This window comes from Mesoplodon bidens (assembly GCF_964165515.1).
Source record: "Mesoplodon bidens genome assembly, chromosome: 5".
Lineage (NCBI taxonomy): Eukaryota > Metazoa > Chordata > Mammalia > Artiodactyla > Ziphiidae > Mesoplodon > Mesoplodon bidens.
In genome coordinates this window covers 88,843,733-88,865,350 of record NC_138161.1, presented here as the reverse complement: position 1 = coordinate 88,865,350, position 21,618 = coordinate 88,843,733, and the positions used below count along the sequence as shown (strand labels likewise).

The 21,618-nt window shown below is 42.5% G+C and overlaps 1 protein-coding gene across 4 annotated transcripts in view; it reads right to left on the bottom strand.

Moving 5' to 3' along the window:
* The window catches only part of FNDC3B (fibronectin type III domain containing 3B), a gene marked incomplete at its 3' end in the record, with an annotated part of 350,833 nt that overhangs the window by 53,228 nt on the left and 275,987 nt on the right, over positions 1-21,618 (bottom strand). For all 4 annotated transcript variants that reach the window (XM_081235889.1, XM_081235892.1, XM_081235891.1 and 1 more), the window contains exons 11-16: positions 20,833-20,886; positions 7,872-7,996; positions 6,429-6,603; positions 4,505-4,591; positions 3,173-3,311; positions 1,273-1,344 (exon numbers count right to left, since the gene is read on the bottom strand). In XM_081235889.1, the coding sequence (XP_081092015.1) occupies positions 1,273-1,344; positions 3,173-3,311; positions 4,505-4,591; positions 6,429-6,603; positions 7,872-7,996; positions 20,833-20,886 (652 nt within the window). The remainder of the gene's footprint in view (positions 1-1,272; positions 1,345-3,172; positions 3,312-4,504; positions 4,592-6,428; positions 6,604-7,871; positions 7,997-20,832; positions 20,887-21,618) is intronic.

Genomic DNA, 21,618 nt, shown 5'->3' with positions numbered 1-21,618 from the left:
GCAGTTGTTTTAGGGAAAATACTTTTACCCTGTTCCATGATAGTTACTAACTTCCACAAATGCCCTCAGCTGCTTATTAGGTCAGATTCACAATGAAGCCACATGCGCCAGGGCCATATGACAAGGGGGAATATTAAAGACAGTCATCCTGACATTACCGATCAAACAACCTGCACTGAAAAGGCAACTGGGAACAAGGACTACCGAGGAGATTCAATTAATCGTTGATGTCACGCACTGGCAAAGTTGTTAACTTTTAAGTACAGATGGCATCTACTTTTGATCTGTCACCAGTGGTCAAGAGAGCCACAAAAATTCAAAATGTATTTAGGTTTTCACGATGAGCCACTGCACATCCGTGACTTCTCTCCTAGGTCAGATTTTTAGCACAGAATGTGATTTTATGTTAAGAACAGCTGTGCCCATCTCAAAGCATTTTCATGTTTTTCAGCTTAAAATAGGGCCCAACTGACATGAAAAACAAAACACTCCAGGTGGCTATCGTGGCACAGAATAAAAAGCAAGCCACACACCTGCATTGCTTGTTTGTAGAAGTTGCTGTTAACTCTTTCCTTTTCTCCCATATGCATCACTTTTTAAAAAAAAATTTAAGTTACAGGGATTATTAGAGTGGTGAGATGGGTGTCATTTTTAAAGTTCGGATGACTATACTTTTTTCTATTAAAGCCTAATAAATTTTATCAGAAAGAAGATCTAAGAATTGTTTAAAAGACACTATAAAGGGAAGCTGATCTCTAACACTGTCCCACTTTAATTCACCTCGTGTGACTAGTAATGAAGAAATAATATGACTCAGAAATCACAACAAAAATGAAGACATTTTCTGAACTTGTGACAAAGTGGGACACTTGTCAGTAGCCACAGCAACACTATATTTTGTCATCCTTTGTGCACCAAACTCATTTGCTGTCTCCAATTTATCCTTCCTGCTGATTGCTTCGGACACTTTCTCTGCTTATAAGAATTTCTAGAGAAAGCGTGCCAAGAGAGATGAAAAACATATTTATTCTATTAATTGGGACCTCCGGTTTAAAGAAATGACAGGAAATTTTAAGATCGACAAAAACGTACATTTCAAGCAGACTCTGATCCCCGATGCTGTGTTTGAAAGAAAAAACTGTCAATATGTGATTAAGGCTTGTTTATTGTAGTACCTCTATCAATAGAATTAATGATTGCCCGCTATTATTATACAAATGTTTATCTTACTAGAAAACAGGACTTGAACAAAACAATTTCTACAAACTTCACCTTCAGAATTTCCATCAGTAATCTCTAGCAAGTACTTGAGTATTTCTGAACCACCGTTGTCCTTTGGAGGATCTGGAAAGTAAGCAAATGCCTTATTAGTTATAAAAGTGTATTGATTTTTGTTAGTAAATATTATTAGAACACATAGAATCATATAATATACTGTCTAAATTCTGGATTCAACCAAAAGGCACAATAATTAATATATTATTTCACCCAACTCCTTTCTCGAAAAACAAAAGAAACAAAAACACCACAAAACCTGATTATCAAAGTTCGTACAGCTAGAAATGTCAAAAAGTTAGCATTTATTTAGTGAAACATGAACAAAACTCAAAATATGGATTTATTTTTCTAAGAGTTATGTTCATTTATTTATTTTGAGATTCTGAAGCCTGCTCTTCAATATTTGATGGTTTTTATATAAGACAAAATATATATTTTTTTCTTTTTTAAAATTACTTTATTCTTTTTTTATTTCACTTATATCATCAGTGAGAGACGGAGAAGGAAGAAAAGGGAGGTGCAAAACTTACTGACAAAATAAATAAAAGATCAGAATATAACAAATCTGTTCCATCACAGTTTGCTACTAAGCAAACTTTGTATCCCACATGAGCATAATATAAAACCAGAGCTGTGGATCAATAAGAACCTGTACCAAAGAGCCGGTTTGAGGAGGAGGTTCCGGCTTGTTACTAGAGCCCTGTGCGCCTTAGGTATCATGTCTGTCTATTGCTAACTCGGTGCCTGCAAGAGTTTTCTTTTCTGAGCAGGAAAATACCTTTTTGCAAGACTACACAGAATTTGCTTCTACTATCAGTTGGCCACCTCTGTATTTTAGATATACCCTCAGGTTGCTCATATAGATTTAGAAACTTTAATTCCCGTCTCCTTTCACCTGTTATTTCCATTAATGTATGCAAACTTCGGTAATAGATATTTACAGCAATAATTAAAATATAGCATATGGCTAATGAAAGTAAATACTCAGTGTTGACAGAACTTTCTAGGATATTCTGAGAAAAAAAGCTTTAGATCTGGCAAAAAAGCACACCTAGATTTTTTGTTTCTCTTAATCGTATCCATCTTCTAGGGGGTAATTCTGCCTCAAAATTACCACATAACTTGAAGCAGTTATATGTCTCAGTGGTTGGTCTCCAATAACAATTTAATAATGTTTTAACTTCCCTTTACATTACTTGACTGCCAGGTAAAATCTTATTTTAGATTTCTTTTTTGCCTGTTTGGTAGTTACTATTATTATATGACATTAGTGATAACATATTATGTTTCACATACAACTGCAAATGTTTATCAACATTCTAATGGCATTCATTTCACTGAAATAATCCATGCAGCAGGTGAGCCACAAAATCCTCTACCAGATCCCCACAAATACCAGGACGAACTTCAATATGAAAACTTCCTGAAGTCCAAGACTTCCAAAGACATACAAACAACAAAAACTAGTCTTCCAAATTCACTGTAACTTAAACATTCTGTAAAAGTTAATATGAATTACCTAAATTTTGAAATTTATTTTTAATACTAAGTTTATAAATCAATTTTATATTAAATATTGCTATATTTTAAGGGCAAGCTATTGAAGAATGAAATATATTCAGAGATTACCACATTCAAATCAATAATACATTAAAACTATAGGAGAAAAAAATGTGTCTTACAGGAAAATCATGAAGTAAATGAAATGCTCTTACAATTGTCAGTTTTACCAGTTTGTAGAATTCTCAGGATGTTTCTCATACATATATTCCAAACGTGTAAAACTCCCTCAAATAATATGATTTGTTTGTTTACTGGTTTGTCACTACTGAAATTAATCAAGTTTTTAAAAACCTGTCAAAAAAGCAGCAGCAGCAACAGCAACAAAACATACCCCATTTAACACCAAAACCATGAGATGTAACTGGTCCTTTAATGAGGGGTCTTGTAGGAGGTCCAGGCCTGTCAGGACTCGTCGTACAAACCAAAACTTCACTTGGGCAGCTTTTCCCTTCCATATTAGAAGCAGTCAGCTATAACACAACCGAGAAAACATTAATATGCTTTAGATATCAGGTCTTAAACCAGTAGTGACTTTCAATATGGCAAGATCAAGGTATCCATAAACTCACACAGACAGACACACTCACATATTCTCTTTCTCCCTGTCTCACGGTCTCAAACTACTAATTTATAAGTGTTTCTTTAATGGAGTACTTATTTTCTATATAGTTGAGCTATTAACAATTAAAAATAAAACAACAAGGTAGGTTTTAGCCAAAGACATTTTTACTCTTTCAAGAAGACAAAACAAAACTAGTATGTCACCACCCAGTGCAGTGTTTTGTGGAAGGAAAATACGGGGGAAACGCAGATAAAAATAGCCTTGCTTATTTAGGAGTAGGGCAACGCCACCTTGTGGAGAAATGCTAGCAGTATACCTATGATCTCATAGCCAGCATCGAGTAACAAGGATTTTTAAAAATATCAAAAACTACCATTTTCCTTCAATAGTCACACATGCCACTGGATAATCCGACAACTACTTACTGAGTGACTACTACGTGTTAAATAACATGATTTGGCTCACAAATTAAGAGAAAGAAAGGGGGAATCAGAAGACAACCACGTCTCTCCAGGAGGCACACTGTCACACTAGAAAACACCGTGCTGTGCTAGAATCAACAAACAGTGGGCAGCACACAAGGCAGCCTGCTGTTCCCTTCTCTCCTAACGAAGTCGCCAAGAGTTCACAAAGCTGTCTTCCGACTCAACACAACGTCGCCCAATGCAGAGCCCAAGTGGGGAGGGGTTGGGTACCAGAAGAGCGAAAGGAAAACAGCTGAGAAAAAGAAAATGGGCAAAAGAGCAAAGGGCAACGGAGAAAAGGGAAATGTGATTAAAAGAAGAAACTCTGAATAGAAAGGTGTGACGTGCAGGTGAGAGACAGGTGCGCTGGGCACGTGGTTTGGGTCTTCCCAGGCAAGGGCATCTGGCCACACTGTGATGCAATTTATTACAGCACATTATGGCAACAGGTTTCTTTCTCAAAAGTGGGTTTTAAAATTAAAGTTGGGTGTGTATTTTACAGATGTTACCTTAGAAGTGTAAAGTGCAGCGAACTTAAAAATCTTTTAACCTGTACAGTAGATTTAAAATGGTGAAGGGATGAAACATAAAACAGCTTCATTTTTAAGCACTTCAGGTACCAAAATGACTGACTTACCCTGAACTTATACTGTGTGCTTCTTTTGAGATTTTTCACAGTACAGGTTAAATCCTCTCCAGTGTATTTTGGGTGGAAAAGGTTATCCTGAAAAGGCAAAGCCAGAAAGAAACATCAGTATCATAAAATCTGGGGATTAAATACCTTGTCCGTAGGATTTCTATATTGCCTCCTTCCATCATCACCAGTGGGCCAGAAGTCTGGCAGCTACACCAAAAAGAGGGCCATGGTGCTTCAAGAAAACATGTAACTCTATCACATCATAATTGGTCCTGGATCTGGGTATTTTTATTGCGAGAATAACACTAATTTGAATGAGAACAATGTTCTCTCTTTGAGAGAGTGTAAATTTGCTTTGGAACAGATGTCACCATATACTTTTCTCACAGAGCAAATTTTTCTGGTTACTCAATAAGCATTTTAAACAATGAATTTAACCACCAGATGAACGAAGCTTATGTAGTTAAAAAAATTATCTAACAATGTTGTCATGAAAAAAGGCTCTTGTACGGAGATCCTTACTGTCAAGCTGCAATGTGCTGTGCAATCCACTGGCTGGGGTTTCTGACACAGTGCCCTCTTCTGGCCAAGCGGGAAAGCAGCGCTTGGATGGGGAAGACATAACCCTTCAACGGGATAAATATCCTACTGAAAGCTGACTGTACAGAATTCATTCAATAATATTCTCAGTCATGCACACATCCATCCATCCACCCACCCATTCATCTCGGAGCACCTTCTATGCAATCAGGCTCTCGTCCACGCTCTAGGGGTTTAGCACTGCCCAAGAACAGACTAAGTCTTGCCCATCAGAAACTGATATAACAGCCAGAGAAAGCAATTAACAAAAAAACCTACAGACAAATATGAAGCACGCTGTGTGGTGTTAGGTGCTATGAGACGAAAAGTGAAGCTGGGTAAGAGGACGGAGTGGTGGAGCTCGGAAGCACTGCTTCCTGCGGCTCTGCAGGCTCCTTAAGGCAGCCACATATGGCTCCTCCAATTTAAACGAAATACAATTAGAAATTCAGTTCCTTGGGCTTACAGCCACATTTCAAGGGCTCAGCAGCCACGTGTGGCTAGGCACTATCGTATTGGACAGCACACAATACAGAACATTTCCATCATCACAGAAACTTCTCCTGGACAGTGCTGTTTCACAGGGTGGTCAGGAAAGGGTCGTCCAAAGAGGTGGCATGTGAGAAGAGACCTGAAGGAAATGAGGGAAGTCACTCAAAGGTATCGGAAGGGGCATGAGAGCCAGAGGGCACCGGAACTGCAAAGGTGGGGCGGGACGGCGCAGCTGGTAGGCTCAGTGAGACTACAGTGGCGGGAACAAGGGCAGGAACGAAGACCCTGAACGGGGAGGACCTGGAAAGCACTGTAAGAGCACTGGCTTTGCCTCTGGAAGAGAAGGGAAGGCACTGAGATGCGAGGGCTTCTGAGCAGAGCACTGACATGACCGTATTTGTATTTAACAGGATCACTCTGGCTTCGTGTGGAGAACAGACTGTAGTGTAGTGAGGATTAAAGTAGGGAAAATACTTAAGAGGCCATTCCAATAACCCAGGGGCGAGATGATGGTGGTTCAAAAAGTGTAGCAGCTGTGCAGATGCTGAGAAACGGTCAGATTTCTGGATAACTTTTGAAGGGAGATTTGAAAGGATTTGCTGACTGACTATATATGAAGTCAAGGAAGAGCCCATGGGTTTCTGGCTTCCCCAAATGAAAGCATGGGGATGCCATCTACTTGGAGGGGGAAGACGGTGGGAAGACCAGGTTTCTGCTAGTGGTTACAGTGGTAGAAATTAAGAGCTTGGTTTCAAATTTAGGCAGCGAATCTAATTTCACCAGTGCATCCTGTAGTTATGATAAAACTGACTTTACCAAACACACACAAGGGTATAAAATGTGCCAGACTTACATTTTCATCCTCCTGGATTTCCAAGGTGTAGGTGACTACTTCCTCAGGTGAACAGCCTTCTGGTTTATTCCACTGCAATGTGACCCATGTGACCCCAGCTCGAACAAGTCTTGGTGCAGAGGGCATCTGAGGAATGTTTCCTAATGTGTAGCACACCACCTCTTGGCTATACCCACTGGAGAGAAACAGACCCGGTGAGACACGTTTAGGAGCACGGGAGGACTCTCGGCATTTCAAAAGAGCAGAGATAAGCCTACCTGCTGCGCAACTTGCTTGGGTGGGAAAGTCTGGGGCCTGACAGGATCATTGAGCAAAGGAAGGCAAGGATCCTTTATGTCATATGCCCTACCACAACTTCAATTTGCCCCAATCCACCCCACCGCCCCCTGCACTGCTCTGCTTAGGTCCGCTACTAGAAAAGCATGCCACGTTACAGGACAGTAGATTTAAAAATTTATTTCCCCCCGAAAGCACCCAGCAGAAAGCACAGCACAGTGTGATGGTGACAAGCTATGAGCCACAGCTACCAAGGAGCCTTCAAATCCACGTGAGAGCAAATAACTGTCTATTGATAAAATAAATGTTTTACAAATACATATGGTGCTATTTTCCAAAAGTTTGTAGATGCTTCTAATTCAGCTACAAATTCTTGAACTGTCGAAGCCTGTATCATTATGACCGTTCAACCAGGGCACTCTAAAAATACAATGGCTATCATGGGTAGGGAAGGAGGGCTGTAAACCTTGTGGTCTTAAGAAGTTCTTTAGGCTGGAAAAAAGGTTGGGACCAATGGTGTGTTGAACCTTTAAGAAGATTTTCAACAAGCAGTGATGAAAGAAAAAGATTTTTCCCTTAATCAACAGTTACCCAAGAAGTGCAACTGAAATACGGTCTTTTCAAAGCACCTTTAATCCATTGATGCTTCACCATAAACCTGTTCTTGCCTTTCTCTAGCAGCTTGGAGGCAAGCCGTGTGTCCTACCCAGCCCAGATTTTCTCCAGTCCTGTGAGTATCTGCCTGGGCTTGACAACAGTGGATGGCCCAGCAACTCTTTCTTTGTATCAGGAAACACTCAGACATAATTGAAAAAAGGCAACTGAATGAGTAGCTTGCTAAAGCGATGAAAGGAAAAGGCACACAATCTGAAAAAAATAAAGCCCCCAGAGGATTCCTTTCAAAATCTGTAGTTACCTTCCTCCTAATTCTCAGAGACCCCTAGTGGGCCTTTGCATTACAGCCTGCAAGGCTGCAAAGAGGCCACACAATGGCATTTATCACCTCAGAAGGGGCTTTCTAGCCTCTGATTAGGATTCCCTTTCAGAAAATCTCTAACTGGTTCGGTGTGGAGGCAGCAGGTGACCTTGCGCCTTTTGGCAACGTGACAGAAGACTCAGAAACACCACACAGACGCTTAAAGGCATGAGGACCAGGAAACGCCATACCTGGTGCCAATGTCATTCCGAGCAGCCAGCCTGAATGTGTACCCCATTGCCGGACACAGCTTTGTCAATTTGCAGTGTTTTTGGCTCCCAAAGAAGCACTGTCTGAAACCACTGTTTCTTTTCCCCTAAAACAGTGAAACAATGCAAAGAAGTTTAAAAAAACATAGTAAGAGAATGAAGGAGTATTTTGAACAACTGTTTAATTTCCTAGTTTGGATGAAGAAAACCAAGAGAAGGAAAGTGCTCCACAATGAAATGCCATCCCTAACACAAAGGCACTACAGAAAGTTGTGTTACTGAGAGGGATAATGCATGGTCCTTGTGGTATTTTGTCAACAAAATAAAAAAGGCCCTTTCAGGCACAAGGCAGTGCTCAAGTTAAGGATCACAATTTCTCAGATCTTCTTCCTTACTTGGTCAAACTGCCTGATCTGACTCATAGGAGGAGTGAGTCTGCAGCCTCACAGGATTGCTAACTCTGGAGCTGCACAGCCACCCCCAGATGGCCCAGCACCTGAGGACCAGTCTACGCAGCTCTGCAAGCCACAGAAAGTCCTCCCTGGTCTTCTCTCTCCTCTCCCGCCTTGTGGCAGCCCCCAAGCCCACACGTGTACATTCTGGCTAGTGAGCTGTTTGTCTACTCATCCCTAAATACTGGGCGCATGCCTTTGACTCATCTTGTCCACATCTGGTCTCCTCAAGGCAGTGCTTTGGACAATCTGGGAGTTCTGTCAAGGCTTGCAGAGTTGAACTGAATGTCTGACAGGCACTTCATCTATACGTATTACAGCCATCCTTAAGTTTCTTATGAGGCTGGAAACATATTTTTAATGCCTTCCTAGCCTTACATGATGCTTCAAATTCCTCGAAGGAAAAAGAAAACACTCCAGTGGGTTCTCTTAATACAAGTAAGCAAACAAAAACAAAAACATAACTTAACTATGCTGTGCCATGCTCAGAGGCATGGAATACTCACATCGGCAGTTTTCTAGAATATATCATACCCATAATCCACAGTACTTTATCTATGTTTATGCAAAAGAAAACCACATGCTAACACTGGATGAATTAGCATTTTAATCAGACAGCCAGGCCCAGGACTTTCAGGAATGTTTGAAATTCTCAATTTATTACATAAAAAACAAAGAAAGCACATTTTTCTCCTAAGCAAATTTAAGCATTTCCTTCCTTAAAGCAGGTCTCCAAATGCTTTCTACTGAAAGAAACATTCCAGGTGAAGTCTAGTTAAAAATAAATATACAACTAGCTTGACGTATCAGTAGGTTGAACAGATTAAAAACCCGCCATGCCACATTCATCCTCAAACTCTTCCCAACTCTCCCCTCACAAGCAAGGTGGTACCCTTTTTCCAAGGAAGGGAGTAGAAGCCCTAACAGTCCTTAAGATCCAAAGTTCATTTTATCAAGGATTCAAAGTACATTCAGGTGCAACTACGGAAAATGGGGAGTGGGGTGGGGAGGCAGTCAAAAATAATGCCTTTCAGCGGCTACTTGAGCAAAGTCACCCTGTGACTCGCAAATCACGCCCTTATGCTTACTTTAACCTTGAGTGTTAAGGTTGCTGCAGACAATTTATTCACAGAAAACCCGTTTACGCATACATTTGCATAATTACATCCAGTGTCTGATTACACTCTATGCGCCGCACGCCCTGGTATGTTCTGTATCCATTTCAGGCAGTAGCGTGATCTACCTTCTTTCCTCCTCTATTTCTGAGCTCAGAGTAAACAGTGCAAGAAAGGCACATCCTGCTGCCACGGAAGCCTCATCCCTTCCAAACCCAATGTTGGCTCCCCTTCAATGCCTCATTTTTCCTATTTCTTTGTTTGGTCTCCTTTGCCCATTTCTCGTGCTCAGAACTACAGCCAGTAAATAAAAGCAGTCTGTTCCTTACTAGGTTGATCTGCTTTACTTCGGTGAAAACCAGGCTGTGGTTTAAATGAGAAAAAAAGAGAGGGGAGGCATCAATGATGGAAACTAGACTTTTATTTTAAGAGGCCAGAGTACTGGGGCTCACTAAAGAATGGGGACAGAGGCATTCTGTGACCTTCAAGATGTTTTCCTATATTGCTAACATTAAAAAAATTTTTTTCTACTTCAGTATCAAGAACAATTACTAAATGAACTCCAACTTGCTTAGATAAATCATGCCAAATTTTCCATCTTAATACCTTCCAAGATATACAACTATGTGCATGGACCTCAGGAACACAGAGAATGACCCAGAGTTGTTGGAACTTCAGAATCAAGTTTTAGAAACAGTATTTGTAGAATCTGAAGGGGGTAAGAGTACAACTATTTCACAGAGTTAAAAAAGTAAAGCTTATTGGTGAATTTTTAGAAGTCACTGAGTATAAAACAAAGAAAGGGGGGGTGGGAGTAGGTTAACAAAATATTTCGGACATGAGAAGCTTCTGAATAAAAGAAAATACTCGTGGATGACATGGAGTTTAATATAAAAGGGATATCTGAGAAGAAAGAAATTAATATTCAGAAGAGTCACTGCAGTGCAGAGGTAATCTACGGCTGAGAGGTTAGCAGGTGAAGATGGCGAATGCCAGTGTGGGATGGCTCCCGCGTCCCCCTGCTCGCCCGTGAAAGCCCAGGCCAGGCTCTCAAATGGCTTTAGTCTTAGGCCTTAGAGTAAGTACACGTCCAAAGGTACAGGCGATGTGAAGAATCTGTTTGTAAACCAGGCGTGATCCCAGGTTGCAGATAGCATTTATAAATAAAATATTACACAGCTCTTCTTGTTGACAGAAATGGATAGGGTTAAAAAAAAAAAGATAATGCTTTAGAAGGGTAAAAGATTGAGAGAAACGGACAGGAGTGATAATGTGAATGTTTATCTTTATTTATCAGAAATTAAATATGTCCAAGCCACTACTGTCTTAAGTTTCACAAATGGTAAATCACAACTTCCATGTTTGATAGGGAGAGTGGCTCCAAATGATTTTGAGATATTATAATTTATGGCATGTTCCCTCTTTTAATAAAATCTAATTTAAAGTACACAGGATTACCAAGACATAACTGCTTTACTTGGAAGGACAACTTACTTTTTAATAATTTAAAGTTAGCTTCATGCAAAATCTCCTACTAAAACATGGTCCTAATGGAAATGCATAATCTCTCGACACTTTGTAGGGCTATTGTCATCAATAATCTGGTCAAACACAGGCAGCAGGGACACCTGTGGCCAAGGCCTTGTCCTGGTCAGCTACTGCTGCTAGGCTACTTGTGGGGTGTTACATAGAGGGGGGTTCCAAAGGTCTAGGAGTTGGCTGGTCTCCAAGATCTGAGGTATGGATGCCCAGCAGCACCCTGACTCTGCATCTTGGGGGATGACGGACGTGCAGCATGGGAGCAATCAGGATCAGAACCTCCCTAAGATGAGCACTTGAATTCCTGTTCTCCCGGGGAAGCAACAAAAACTTCACCCCAACTAGAGAAAGAGGTGAGAGGAGGCTGGAAGCCCACACCCTTGATCATCGTGGAGCAGACCTAGCCACTGGACTACTGACCTCATTGGACATAAAGCCCCAGCGTGTTCTGGACTAACTTGCTACTGCCAGTGTCCACAAGCCCAAAAGGGCAGATTTTCAGGGTTCCCCCACTTGTTTCCATTTCATAGTCTTGGGCATGCCCAAATGATTTTTTCTACCACACACACTGGGTTCATTCAAGGACAAGATTCATCTTTACTAGAATGTGAAGAAATCTTGGAATACAAACCAACTGCTTGTCAACAGAGCTCAAGGTGCTCACTTTGGCAGGGAGTGAGGCATTACAAACCCAGCTGCCTCCTTTTTCAGCTGAGTTCCTCTTCTCGCTCAAATGAATTCACGGTTCTCGCTAATCTGCCATCATCCTGCACCTAGACCTAGCCTGAGAGCACACATTCACCACCCTGGGCGCTGAGACAAATGAACTGTTTTCCGCCCAGGGTCCAGGGTGCTTGTCCTCCGATTCTGGTTAAAAGTGCTCGATTTGCCAGCAGCTGAATCATGTACAGAGCATATGTCAGATTAGTCCTGCCCCAGTCCTGAGGTCCCCTGCTTTGCCTCCATCACCTCTCTTACCATTGAACAAAAATACACTGCATACTGTCTACATCCTAGACCCCACTGGGTCAGCTTAATCTCCATCCCTCCAGGCAGCCCGCTCCCTGATGCCACTGCAACTCTATTTACCACAGAGTTCACCGGGCCTAGTCTGCATGTCTCATTTATCTGATCCTTGGTGAACAAGTGCTTCTTTTCAGTCCTAGATGCACACAGTGAAGTGGGGGCACCACCTTCGGGGGCGAGTCGCAGCCTTACCACAGTCAGAAAGCTACGTACTCCACCCACATCTGTCCCTGCTCCATCCTCATCCTCACTCCCTTTGCAGAAGGGTCATACATTTGGTTACCACTCCTAATAATAATCAGAGTCCGGATGTTCTTTTAGGTCCTACAAAGTTCCTGCTACACTCTGAAGAATGTCAACTTTTTGCTAGACTGTGAAAGGACCCAACCTTAGAAAGGCAGGAGTGAGAGAAGGAAGCATGGGGGAGTGTGTAAAATGTAACCCATGTGGCTACACAGCAGACAGTGACTCACCCTTGGAAACATTTTTCAAGATGAGTTCATATAACCTTCAGGGACAAAGATATTCTCAAACATTATTTCACTCTTTAAAATGAAATTTGGGGATAAATGATAAATAAAAGGTTTAAAATACTTTAAGGAATATATTCTCTATTTTCTCATTTTATCTTCTGCCCTTTTACTACCTACTTGAGTATTTTTCTTTCTAATCTAGTTTAAAATTTTAAATTAGCCCTTAAATAAGATTATAAATATATTATCCCCTCAAAAAAGGGGGGAGGGAGCACTTTGCTGACCTCCTGTGAGTCGCCCAAAGGAAGAGGACACATGTAGTACAACAATGAGGCAGAGACATTAATTGGCAGGAAAGCAGTTTTTCTCATGGGTTCCCTTTCCTTATCACTGAGGGAATAGGCAGTAATCTCTCCCATCTGTTTAGTGAGAAGGGCCGGGTTTGTGCACCGCTGAGTCACACCCCGTTGGCTAGCGAGCCGCGCTGGCCACGGGGTCTGAGTCCCATCCTACCACTGCATCTCTGGGGCACAGCTGTCTTCCTTCCCCTCTTCCCAGAACACTCAGAGGAGAGCAGGGGTAGGAAAAGAGTTACGCTGTACTTTCAACGTCCATGCCCTTGCATATAAGTCTTAGGGCATAGTACCTAAAACACTGTATGTGCTACACAAAGATAAAGGGGAAAAGATGAATGGACTAGGAGAGTCAAGAGAACCTTTTATGTCACACGGAGACAATTTTAAACATGTCCAAACATTCTTTGATTCTCCATCCAGTGAGGAGGAAAGCCTATGACCCTTTCCCCTGAATGTGCACGGGCTCGTGACTCTCTTGTAACTGACAGATGGAGTGGAAATGAAGTTGTGTGACTACCAAGGTGAGGTCGAAAAGATGACGAAGTTTCTGTCTTTTCCCTGGAATGCTCACTTTTGCAATTCTGACTCCCCTGAGGCTGCCATGCTCTGAGGGAGCCTGAGACGAGGTCCCACCGCAGCCAGCAGTGACCACTAGATTTGTGAGTGAGGACCCCACCAGAAGGTTCCAGCTCCCAGCCAATGAGCCCTCCCAGCTGAACCGCCAGAAATTGTGGAACACAGGCTAGCTACTCCTCCAGTGCCCTGTCCAAATTCCCAGCCCAGAATCCATGAGATAAGAAAGTGACTGTTTTAAGGCATTAAGTTTTGAGGTAATTTGTTATGCAATGTTACAGTCATCTATTTTGATGTCCACAGGTGTCTATAATATGAAGTTTTTCAGTAAACTTTTATAAATTCCTCCTGTACTATAAATAGCCAGGAGGTAAGGGAGCAGAAGTGTGCTTGCTCGTACTCAAAACCAATGTTTAAAGTATGCCGGGATAAAGGCTTCTATTTTCTACATGCACTTAGCACATGCTTTTGTCCCTCAGAGTGTCCAACAAAGTAAGGCCTCTCTGAATAGATCTTAAAAATTATTTCTGTAGAAGCTAAAAATGTAACAAGATTCCTATTAAGATCAACCAAAATTGTTAATCAATGGCAATGCAGTTACTTCATTTTACAGAGTGACATTTTAGAGAATTAAAATTTTTAATAATGCTATCCCCAAAGTTGTAGAGAACCCTGGGAATATTTTTAAATACAGACATGCAAAAGTCTTTGGGCAGTTCAGGTACCACATAGCCTAAAGCCTCAGGAGTGAGCAAATTAAATAACCTTTCAAAGGACTGTCGCATATAATCGTGTTTCTACCTCTGTTTGGTATCTGTTTATGACACATAATGGAATAAAGTTCTAGTGGATAAATCAATTTACAGATAGGTCTGCCTATTTGAAAAATGGAACCTAAGTATATAAAAAGTATTTATTTCATAACATGCCAACTAATTTTTAAAGTTAAAATGTTTAAAAGTAGTTGTTAATTTGTAAAACTATGTAACTGAAAACAAACAAAAATATTTTTTTCAAATCTGTTTTCCTTCTTTATAAACTTAGTATCTTCATAACATTGTCCTCACCACTTGGGAAGATGAATCCTTAAAATGGGTTTGTTTCCTGCTAAGGAACTTAACACATCTATGGCCAATTCTATACATACAACTCACGCATACTCCAACTAATTCAGGCCACAGTATTTTCTTGCCAGGAGTAATTCTGTAGACTGAGGTTGCTGTGGTTTCTCTGGCTGACATTTCCAATTCCCCTGGACTGCACTAACAATCTTGGAAGCTGGTATTTCCAGCATTGGTACTACGAGATGAAGTTGGCTGATATTTTCAATTGCCTTCAGATTAATAGATTGGAAGAGATCCTTCCGGCTCCTCTTCCTGGCACAAGAAAATGAGAATGGCCAACACCAGGGTGCCCTGTGGTCATGTGGCTTGTACTCTTCCTGATGTTTTCTTGATCTACTGACCTCCTTCTCTTACAGGTTCTTTCACAGCCATGCCTGTTGCCTTCCCAAGCTGCTCTTACCATGTTTGATAACTGCCTGCTAAATAAATAACATGCATTTGGTTGTCAGGTGTCATGTGCTCATGGCCCATGGCTGCTGGATCCAGACATGGGCTGAGTGATTCTGGGCTGGGCACTCCCTGTAACAGCATAGTTCAACCTGTCAGAAACATCAACGATAAATCAAATAAAAAATAAGGCTGCACTGGCCAACTGAACTACTACCAGGTTCGAAGGTTTAGTCTGCTAGTACATCTATATTTAGAAGTTGTACCAGCATTGGCCGACCCTAGGTAACATCAAATATAAATGTTGGCTTGAGATATAAAAGCATGTATGGGTTCAGCATAGCCATATATAAGAAAGGGTTCATAACAGGGAGGTGGGGACACCCCACATCTGGGTGGATTCCAAAGTTCTCTGCACCAAACCTCACTCTCCCCTCAGTGATGCCTCTTTCATTTAACTGACCACTCTGGCACAGAGGAATTTTCAAAGGTAAGAAAAGCGGGTAGCGTAGTTTGTGGCTGCATATTACTAAATAAATACTGCATGCATTTTATCCCCTGGCACACTAGTTTTTTATATTAGTGGGAGAGGCTTGGCTATCTGAAATAGCCAAGGATGTTCCTCTGGTTTAAAACAAACAAACACAATGTTCTTATATATCTCTCCAAATACGGAGGCTCACCTGATGTCGAGTGCTCTGATAGGATCAATGTATTGAGACTATCCCGGTGGAGGGAAGGGGGTGATTCTAGAGCAGGCTGCCTCTACAAGGGATGAACCAAGGGACGGATGGGCTCAGTTCACCCACCTAGCCAAGGCCCAAGGCGGCCATCCTCTAGCTGGCAACCAACAAGCAGGACAAATGAGTTGATAAATTAGGCGCCAAGGACCAAGATGCGCATACGTAATATAGCCTCAGCTGGAAGCTCCCCACAAAGTCTGCTGCCCTAATACATGATAACCCCCTCCTGTACACGTGACAAATGGTAAAGATCATGGAGAATCTGCTTCCGGTGTGCAGATGTCTGGGGTCCCTAAAAGAGAGGGCTCCTTTTAACTCAGCTCTGTCTTTGATACCTATGGACTTCTCTGAGTTATTAAATCCTTCCTTGCCTAGTTTCCTTCCATAGGGGCTATAGTGGAGGAAGCTGTTCCCTGGGACCTCAGAAACCACCCTTTGACGTGGAGGTGGTCAAGATCTGGGATGTGGCAAAACACTGTCATTCTGCCAGGTCACTGATTTGGCCCTTACATAAAATATGGTTTTTGATGGACAAATGACAAACGAACCTGGGACCCCACTCTCCCATCTCCAAGAGGGCACTCCCCGAGAATGGGCAAAGAGCTCGTGGGCCTGGGCAAGTGGCACCTTCCCCTGACTTTCAGCCAGGCATCGGCGATGGGCTGGGGAGTAGGCACTGGCCTTCCCAGTCTTCTCCACTGAACAACAGGCTATGCAGCCTCGGGCAGCAGGGCTCCTCAGAGACAGCGTCAGCTGCACTCTCGGCGAGGCTCTCCTTGTCCGCTCTGTGAGGCCAGCAAGTCACTCTGCTTGCCAATGCTACGGTTCTTCCAAGAAGGGCTGTCTAACCAGAAAAGCCCCGTGCAAATTCACTCATCCAAGAAGCCTTTTGAAAGATTATCAATATAACTAACGCCTAAGTTAAACAGGAATCTGATTAATAAAGCAGGAACCAAGCACCTCCTACGGAGCCAGCTCTTTCTCTTTATGAGCTAGGTTGGCTGCTCTGGAACTAGATGCCCATAAAGCGACAGTCTGGGGCCTGCCGCCTACTCTAGGTTTCTGCAGTGGAGCTGCTGAGCCCGGGCCAGGCTGCCTAATGGTTCCCCATGGGCTTCTGGGCTCTACCTGCTGCCAGCCTTTTCTGTTCGAGTTCAGAGTATACTCCCCTTGATTTCTGCAGTATTTATGTCATTCTCGGTCTGCTGTGTTCTACAGTTGTGTTCACTCATTAGTCACCAGGAAAGCCAAATGTGACATTCCTTTTTGGGCTAGCTGAGTCACATGTGAGGGAGAGTCTCGGGAACTCCACTAGTCACATGCCCACAAAGCTATTTTTCTGGTTCTTTCGTATATTCCCAACATGTCATGTCTGGAAGCAAAGCTAATGGCAAATTAGCATCTATATATAGCACTAACATCCATCTTTATTTAGTTCAAACCAGAGCTATTAACCTCAGAGCTCCTGCATAAGTTCCTGACAGAAAAATGTCATATTCCTTTCATACACTCCTTCTGTAATTGTTGACTTTTCCTATCCCCCATCTTAACATCAATGTGCTTAGGTGGTCTGAAATACTCATTACACAGAATCTGTCATTGTCCAAGTTATCTCATTCAATTTTAACCTACCTGTGAGATAACAGACGCTATTTTTCGAGTGGAGAAGCTGAGACTTGGGGGTTAAATGATTTGTTTGACTAGTTAGAGACAAAGCAGAAACAATCCAGTTCTCTTTGGGTGAACACCATGTCACTGAACACGTAAGCATGAATCCACGCCATGTGTTCACAGTGAGATCTTAGGAGACCTGCGTTTGTGCTGAGGAACTAGCTGCCAATAGCACCAGTTAGCATTTCTGTAGAGCACGCGTTAAAACAATATCTCAGAGTAGAACTCACACTACCACTTATCTGAGTCACCCCAACAAAGGGACGTGGCCAGGAAAGGCCACACCTTTCCAAGTTATGAAAATTGATCTGTTTCAGGAGAAAACTGAAACTGATGGCTATAGCTGAAAAGCCAGTGACACCTGTGTGTTCCATTTTTAGTTGCTCATTACCATCTCGTAGTCACAGTTACTTACTGCAGTGATGGAAAAGTTAAGGGAGTGGCTAGGCACAATTACTCATGGAGAAAAGTAGGCATCCAGCCCCCTTGAAGAACTATTAGTGAGTAATTCCCAAGTGAAGTCTGTGAACAGTGATGTGACATTACTGACAATGAATTTAGGAGAGAGGGTATATCAGCTTCCCCCCCGCGCTTCACAGTTCTGTTTTCTGTTCCCCATTAGGGCCACACCTGCCTTCAGAGACCAGCAGGCGGTTAGCTCTTGATTTAAAGGTGGCTTTTCCCAAGGTCAACTCAGCACAGCATCCCCAGTCGTAGGAGAAATAAAGGCCAGGTACTCACTGGCCTCCCTGCTTCTGCTCTTTCGTTCATGAAGTTCTTTTTCTAGAAACTTGACAGTAGGACTTGAGGCCCTGTGCTCCTAGTTTACTAACACCTTCAGAATTTTACACTAATTATTTTATTGGAATGGTGATTAAAAATTTGAGCAAAAGAGGGACTGTCCTGGTGGTCCAGTGGTAAAGAACCTGCCTTTCAATGAAGGGGACGCAGGTTCGATCCCTGGTCGGGGAACTAAGATCCCGCATGCCACACGGTGACTAAGACCGCGCGCCACAACTACTGAGCCTGCGCCTCAACTACAGAAAGCAAACCTGCACGCTACAACTAAAGAGAAGCCTGTGTGCCACAACAAAGAGCCTGCGTGCCCAATGAAGATCCCGCGTACCACAACTAAGGCCTGACGCAGCCAAAAAAATAATAATAATAAATGTTTAAAACAAAATTGAGCAAAAGAATAAATTCTGGGAACTCTAGCCAGGGCTGATATAATAAAAATATGGGATGAGACATTCGTGGTGGCATGTATGTAGATGGGGTCACCTCACCCCAAGCTGTGATTCTCAGACCAGGAGCCACAGCAAGAATGGGGCGCGGTGAGACTCCTGAACAAAAGCTTCTTCGAGACTGAACAATACCTGCTTCCCTCTCAGGCGAGGATCTGCTCCTTTGTGCACCCACCCACCTTTCTGCCCTTTAAGCTTGTTTCTACAGCCCCCTGGGTGCCATAGAGGCCATGGCTGGGAGAGGCGACCTCTGGCTGTAGAGAGGAACTCCAGCTGAACACCCCTCCTGTTCTCCTGCCCCACCATACTCCACCAGGGCACGGTCTGGAAAGAGACTTGTACCAGGTGCACCTGGCTCAGACACCACCAGCAGAAGGTTTTGGAGGGAGAGCCAGAGCCTCACCTGCTCTCACTTCCTGCAGGTCAGGTGTTGTTCTCTGTTTGTACATTTGATTTTCCTCCTTGAAGAGTATTAAGCCACAGGACATAAAAGGATTCCTGTGTTGGCAAAAGGCCTATAGTCAATTACCCTGGAATTTCCAGGAAAGCTCACCAGAGCTGACACCAGCAGGCATTCAAAGGTGGGAGGGAATATAAAGAGGAAAGGGGAAGATAGAAGAATTAGGATGGAAGTGAGGGCAAGATGGAAGGAGAGCAAGGACGGGAAAGGCAGGAGAAGGCCCCAAATAAACAACTTCACATTCTGTGGTCACTCGTCCATAGTGGGTCCTACTGAGTACAAACGATCATCAGACAGAGCTTCTCCATTTCATGTGAGGCTGTAGCAGGTTTCCTCCCAGCATCACGCCAGGACACTTTCAAGTCAAATGCAAAGGTAAGGTGGCCAACAACTGAGTCACCATTACCATTTCCTGCAGCACCTGGGTTTTTCTTGAGGTTTCCCACTGACCTTACTTAACTTATGAAGCCATGGTCCAAGACAGAGAAGCAGCAAAAAACACAGGACACAGACACACACACACACACACACACACACACACACTCACTCACTCACTCACTCACTCACCAGTGCTCTGAGAAGATATGGAGAGGATAAAAGCTCCTCTTTACTGGGTAAACTCTATCTCGATATAAAACAAGGGCCATAGGGGGTGGTTTCACTTTCCAATCAAGCCGCCTTAAAATGAAATCCACCTAATCTGTAAAATATACTGGTTAAGTCTGAGATTTCACCAATCTGTACATAGGAACTACTCACAAGGATCCTAAGAACAATAGATCATTGTCTTTGGTAACTTGGAGCTCTAGCTGTTCAGATGCAACCCAGATGGGAAAATACGCTTCTGCAAAAAGTGATAAAGAGCCCCGTTTCCACATCAAAATTTCGTCATGAGAATTTCATCCGTTTTCATTTTACATTTGGTTAAAATATTTTTCCCACACTTGACAAGTGGCTCTTTGCCTAAGCCTGTGTTCTGAGTCTTTCAGGGCCCCTAAATTTAAGTCACAAAGACTAGTTAACTTGCATTACTCTTCAAAGTCAACATTTCCTATTCTTAAAATCCTTAGTCTGTTTGCTTGATCCCAGAAAGAGAATAAAACACGGGTAAATGAATGAACGGAATTAAGATATACAAGAAGAGTATCATTGCTTTTTAGTAACAGAAGATTTCTGCATCCCGTGTTCCTGCCTGAGGTTCTGTGCAGTGTTAGTGAGGCCAGGAAAGCACTGGGTCACCATTCAGCAGAGAGTGGCCTGGAGTGTACGAAGCCTTCACCACGGATACCATCCAAGGCCTCTGGTGACAGAAACAGCAAAGGGGACACCCCCTTGTAGGATGGGCTAACCAGTAGGGTGCTCGCAGGCGGGTGAGACCTCCAGGTGCTGTTGTCTCCCCTGCCCTGCTCCCACAGAGAAACAAACTAGGCTCCCCAGGCTGCAGTGTGGTTACCTTATGGAAACCATCTATGCAGGCTGGCCCTGGGCAGTCAAGATAACAAAGAAGTCAATTCTTGGTCAGAAACTAGGGTCTCCAGAATAGGTAAGATCCTATCTTTTCTTTCAGTAGCATTTCTTGCAAATAAGTCAAGTAAATATATTTTAATGTACAATTCACTACACTGCAGTTCATCTTCATTTTCCACAGTCAATCACTATTGGTTTCAATTTTTCTCTACATGTGTTTAGCATATCTTCAAAAAAAGAATAAAATGGCATTTGTTCAGCAATTTCATTTTTAAAAGGTGTTTTAGATGGATGAACATAAAAATATGATTACCTCATCCCATTCTAAAAGGTAGTTGGTGATTTTTGAACCGTTGTCAATTGGTGCCTAAAAAAATAAGTAAATAAAATGAGATTAGAGAAAGTTGTTCACAGTCAAAAGTTATGAGCTCTCCACTTGGTTCAGATACAATGTCCATGCTAGTACTGTACTCTCCCTGCAGGGGGATAACCCTGGATACCTCCTGCATTTGCTTCTTCAAACATTATCACAAAACCAATTTTAATACAAGTCAACTAGTAGAGAGAGCCCCACTATTCATAAATCGTACCCCACAAACAGCCAAGCCCGCCTTCCCCACCACCACTACCTTTACACCCACATGGTGCCTTACTTCCTCCTCTGGGGATAAAACTTTTAAGAGGCATGTTAAGTTCAAGGGTGGAGGAGAAAAAAGACAGGGGAGAAACAGAGGCACTGCTTGGGGTCTGATAAGATAAAGCTGACCCACCTAGGTTCAGGAGTCTAAAGTCCATATTTTTGTAACTTCCCCCATACAGTTTTTGTTGTTGTTTTAAGAGTTTAAGATTAGAAAGCCTTCTGCGGCATTAAGGTTGCCCTTTTTTTAAAAATGAGAAAAACCAGATCTCCTGGATAGATTACCAGGGGCAATTAGCCCTTAGCATATTAGCAAAAAGAAGTTTCATCATTTGCTTTCCTCCTAAAAGCATGCTGTAATCTGCTTTACTGAGAAAGCAGGCTTTGGACAATGGGAAGAAGAGTAAAGAACTCTGGAGAAAAGAGTACTTTGTAGGGTCAGAGCTGCCAGAAGGGGGTGCT